At 68.0% G+C, this 5,165-nt stretch overlaps 1 protein-coding gene across 1 annotated transcript in view; it reads left to right on the top strand.

The window, feature by feature from the left end:
* Window positions 1-1,367: 1,367 nt before the first annotated feature.
* The window catches only part of AURANDRAFT_65754 (hypothetical protein), a gene marked incomplete at both ends in the record, with an annotated part of 6,596 nt that continues 2,798 nt past the window's right edge, over window positions 1,368-5,165 (top strand). The window contains 3 exons of the mRNA XM_009040702.1: window positions 1,368-1,370; window positions 1,511-2,290; window positions 2,536-5,157. Of these exons, the coding sequence (XP_009038950.1) occupies window positions 1,368-1,370; window positions 1,511-2,290; window positions 2,536-5,157 (3,405 nt within the window). The remainder of the gene's footprint in view (window positions 1,371-1,510; window positions 2,291-2,535; window positions 5,158-5,165) is intronic.

Below are 5,165 nucleotides of genomic sequence, written 5' to 3'. Positions count from 1 at the left end.
TGCGCAGCAATTTTCCCTGCCCACCCGGTCAAACTTGACTTTGGGTGAGGCCCTCGAGCGGCTCGGAGAGCGGCCGCCGCGACAGCGCGTGCGCGGCGCCCCCGGGGAGTGGGGCCGCGCGCTCCCGCATGTGCCTCGGGACCGTGCGTGGCCAGACCACTGCGAAGACGCCGCGCGCGAAACGGTCCGGGCGTCGTCGAAAACGCAACGGCCTCGTCGGAGCGTTCTCTCGAGACGGCTGGCGCGTGTTGGACGTGTTCCGGACCTAGCTGTCCGGGTTTCTCCGGAGGGAGTGCGGAGAGGGTTGCTACGAAGAACATGTCTCGCGAAACCCGGACAGCTCCACCGTCGGACCACCCTACGGCCTCGATTCCTCGATTCTCATCGATTGGCGGCGGTCAAAACGAGCCAGTGTGCGGCGCCGCGACGCCCCTGGACGTCCAGAGCGGTTCCGATACCCTCTCACGACCGATCACCGGGGCTCCGCTGGCCCGCGCGTCAGGTGAACGCGGCACTCGACAGCAACAGCTTGGGCGCCTCCTGCCAGCGCCTCGAAAACGACACCAACACGGTCTACAGCGACGACGCGCCCACGAACGCGAACTGGCGCTGGCGTTGCGTCGAGACATCTTGTCTCGACTCCAGAAGACGCTCGGCCGTCGAAACGGTGCTCTGCGCGCCTGTTTTCCTGCCGTTGGTGCCTCGCCAGTACACCCTAGCCGTACTAAACCAGTACAAACGCGTCGTATACGGCCGTATATACTCGCTTCGGCGCCCCGCGCGACCGCCTGGGGCCCGGGTGGACTCCCTGGGCTAGCGTGGACGTGCGTGGCACCCGCCGCCGTCGGGTGGACACGCGTACGTGGCGCTCGCGCACGCCGGAAATCTCCAAAAACCGATATTTTCGGCCATAACTTGTGCCAATCGATGACCTAGCATGATCGGCTGCGGTTCCGGAGCCCCAGATAAACGTCCATCACGATGAGACAAGCAGGGGGTCCGCGGTCGAGGTGCCCAAAATCGTCGATTTTCCAGTGGCGTGGGCAGGGTAAAAATTCAGCACCCAACAAAGTTCGCCAGTGTGATGGTAGGGCGAAACAAAGTGGCTCGAGTTGAAGACTGCACCTCGAAACCGTGAAGGCTTCAACGCCGGACACACGAATCAAAGGCCGAGCTCGACGAAACAGACATGGGCTGCGGTGCGGAGAGGCGTTCGCGTCGGCAAAATTCCGGCGTCGCAATCAATCGTTCGAATTGGGAGAGCGTGGGTTTCGCCCGTATCCTTGCGAGAGAGATCGGACAGATACGCAGCCCGCTGCGGCTGTTGACTGGATCCCGTTTGGACTTGGTCCGCGCCGCGAGAGGACATGGTGCGCGCGCGCGTCTGGGCGGTGGGGCGCGGTCGGGGATCGGGTCAATCGACTCCCGGGGTGGTCGGGGTGGATCGGGCGCGCCTCGGGCGCCCGGGGGCGCCGGAACCGACGGGAACCCATCCGTCCACCGCGTGTAGGCAAATGGGGCTGAGGGAGGGCATATTTTCTGGACGAAGGGCGACGTCGTGGGCACGGACACGGAGCGGCTCATCCTCGCGCTCCTGGTTGCCTCGGCGACGCTGCAGTGCCGCGCCAAGGAGTGGCAGGACGCCGTGCTCGCGGACGCGGCCGCCGCCGCCGTCGACCTGCCGTTCCGCCCGCCGCAGTCCTGGCAAGGCGAGCGGCAGTGGGTGCCCGGCTACTTCAGGGACTTGACGTCGAATATTACCTGGCCGCGCGCCTGCGCGGTCGCCAAGGCGGCGGCCGTCGTCGACCTGCCGGGCAAGGCCTCCGTGCCGATCGACCCGTACCACGTGAGGAGGTACGCGTTCCACCTCTACGACGGGGCGAAGGCGCTCATGGGCCCCGGCGGCAAGTCCCTCAAGAAGGGCGCGTCGCTGCGGCGCAACTACCTGCAGCCCGCCGTCGCGCGCCTCTTCGCGGACCACGCGGGCCTCCTCCAGCAGGCGCTCGAGGACTCGAAGCCCTCCGACGCGACGCCGGCCGTCGCGCGGTCGAAGAAGCCGCGGATCTGCGACATCACCAACGTTGCGGAGCGCGAGACAAAGCGCGCGAACACGGCGGAGAAGCGCGCGGCCGCCGCGCGGCGCTCCGAGGAGAAGGCGATCAAGTCGAAGGAGTCGCTCGAGCGGCGCTTCGAGAAGGAGGTCCAGGAGCGCGTGGAGAAGTGCATCCCCGAGCTCAAGGCCGCGGAGAAGTCGCGACTCGAGGGCGTCATCGCGGCGTTGGAGGAGCAGGTCCGGGAGAAGGAGCGCGCGCGCGTGGTGGCCGTGAAGGACGCCGTCGACGCCAGGGCAGGAAAAGGGTGATTCAACGTCGCTTCAACGTGAGTGTTTCGCGCGCGCGCGTTTCGGAAACAGCACCCACGCTTCGAGAGCGCTCCGAGAGATGATCGCTCGTCCAAAAATCAGCCGAAACGAGCGCAAACCGACCGAGATAGGAGCCTTTGAAGTTCGGAATTTCACACCCTTTTCCTGCCCAGGTCGACGCCGTCCGCGCGCGGCTCCTCGCGGAGCACAAGCTCGCGATGGCGCCGAAGCCCAGCGACCTCAAGAAGGCCCAGAAGCAGCGCGCCGACGCGAACCGCGAGTCCAAGAAGCTCGCCGTCGAGCTGGACAAGGAGATCTCCAAGAACGAGGCGTCGGCGGCCGCCGCGGAGCCGTCGCAGGCCCAGCCCTGGGTCCCGGGCGTCGAGAGCTCCCGGGGCATGCCCTTCGACGTCGACACGCGCCTGCTGGTCCACAACCTGCTCACGAAGAACGTCTTCCCGGCCGAGATGGGCGACATCATCGCGGCGGTCGCGGACGCGATCCTGGGGAAGAGCCACCCCGCGGCCCTCCTGAAGATGCGGCTCCCGAGCGCCGAGTGCATCAAGCGCATGCGCTACGAGGTCGGCCCGCTCAACGACATCATCACGGCGCAGGCCCTGGGCAAGGCGAAGCGCGTCGCGTGCCACGGCGCCGACGGGTCGCCGATCGACGGCGACGACTTCTGCGGGAACGTCGCGCGGCTCGAGAACCAGGACGGCTTCCTCGAGGACTGGGCGCTCGGCATCCACCAGGTCCTCGACAAGACGGCCAAGGGCGAGGCCCAGGCCATCAAGGAGGAGGTCTACGACAAGCTCGCGGCAGCGGCCGAGTCCTTCAAGCAGGCCGTCGCGGTCGAGTTCGGCGACGACGCCGCCAAGGACGTGGCGGACCCGTCGATGGTCGAGATCACGCGGCTGGTGGGCTCTGTCGCCATGTCCGACAACGCGTCGACGGCGACGGCGACGTCCCGGGAGATCGGCGTGCTCGTCCAGCGGGCCGTCGTCGCCAAGCTGGGCCCCGACGTGGTCGAGAAGATGACGCCCGCTGCGATCCTCGAGGCGACGGCTACGTTCTGGGGCACCTGCGAGCGCCACTTGCACAACACGTTCCTCGACGGCGCCGTCAAGAAGGAGAAGAAGCTCCTCGAGTCGCTGTACGCGGACAAGATCGCGGCGATGCCCGCCGACCAGCGGCCCACGCTCGACCTGACGGTCATCTGCCGCGCCGTCGCCAAGGCCTTCGGCACGGGCCAGAACCTCTACGGGAAGACGCTCGTGGAGACCGACTGGCTGCCCTTCGTCGCCGCGGAGTGCAAGGGCAAGTACATGCCCGCGTTCAAGAGGACGGACCGCGGCGTCCGCCAGGACGACTTGACGACCTCGGCGCGGCGGGTCTGGTGGCTCCGGCCGGAGATCGTGCGCTGCCTGCGCCAGAACGCGGAGAAGAGCGAGAACTTGCTCCGGTCGCACCTCGCGATGGAGCTCAGCTCGAAGCCCATCGTCGCGGGGCTCTACGCGCGCACGCTCTTGGACGAGCGCTTCACGCAGCCCTGGACATTCTTTGCGGCGTCGGAGGAGCTGGACTGGGACCTGACGGACATGTGCAAGGTCCACGAGGCGACGCTCGCGGCGTGCCAGATCCCGCGGTCGCAGTGGCCGCAGACCTGGCTGAACCCCGACTGGGACCCCTACGCGGTCTTGATGAACGTGCCGGCGTACCGGGAGTGGCGCAGGCGCTACCTCGCCAGGAAGGGCGTCGCGGAGCAGCGCGCGGAGATCTTCACGCCCAAGGACCAGACGAACATCGACGCGCAGGAGGAGATGATGGATTTTTTGGAGGCTCTCCTCGAGGGCGTCAAGGGGACGATGCTCGGGGGCGAGGCGACGCGGCGCCTCGGCGACGGCGACCTGGCGAAGCCGACGCGCGCGACCAAGGCCGCGTTCAAGGGCGTCTGGCGGACGACGAACCGGCTCGAGTCGCTCTTCGCCGTGATGAAGGCCTACAAGCGCATCTTCGACAACCTCCCGTCGTCGCTCGCGGCGGACATCGCGTGCGCCAAGGTGAACCACATCCACGGCCGCTCGGCGGGCAAGTACGTCGGGCAGCGGAAGAGCCGGCCGCGGAAACGCGCGGGCCAGCCGCGCCCCGAGCCCGTGATGAAGAAGCCGAAGGCGGCGCCCCAGGGGCGGGCCTACACCACAATGACCGAGCGCGAGCGCGCCGCCGCGGTCAAGGAGAGCCGGCGCCGCGGCCCCGCGCGACGCGCGGAGTGCAAAGCTCGCGAGGCCAAGGGCCGCGAGCTCCAGCGGGAGAAGACAAAGGCGGCCCAGGAGAAGGCGCGCGCCGCGGTGGCGGACAAGTACGCCAAGGCGGCGTCGAGCTACGATGTCGAGCCCGTCGTCGCGGACGCGGACCTGTCGCGGACCACGCCGGCGGGCGCTCGGCGCCTGGTCTCGGCCGCGTTGGAGAACCTGAGCAAGGGCAAGCAGCACGACTACCTCAAGGCCCAGATCAGCCGCATCTACTCGGGCATGGGCCACGTGGACCTGAAGCCCAAGTCCTGGACCTCCGAGAAGGACGCGTCGATCGGGAGCAAGGGCTCGCCGGAGAACATCGCGTTCCTCGAGGACCAGCTGCTGCACGCGCTCAAGATCTTGAAGGAGGAGAAGCGGTCGCTCGCGAAGAACGTGCCCGCCATCGCGGCGGCCCGCGGCGAGACGATCGGCGAGCCCACGGCCCAGCGCGCGGCGCTCGACGAGGAAGAGCAGAAGCGCCGGCGCGATCTTGCGGAAGCGGTCGACGC

The sequence above is a fragment of the Aureococcus anophagefferens genome (assembly GCF_000186865.1).
Source record: "Aureococcus anophagefferens unplaced genomic scaffold AURANscaffold_16, whole genome shotgun sequence".
NCBI classification, from domain to species: Eukaryota; class Pelagophyceae; order Pelagomonadales; family Pelagomonadaceae; genus Aureococcus; species Aureococcus anophagefferens.
Note: the sequence above shows the minus strand (reverse complement) of the source record. Positions and strands in the feature narration are given on the sequence as shown.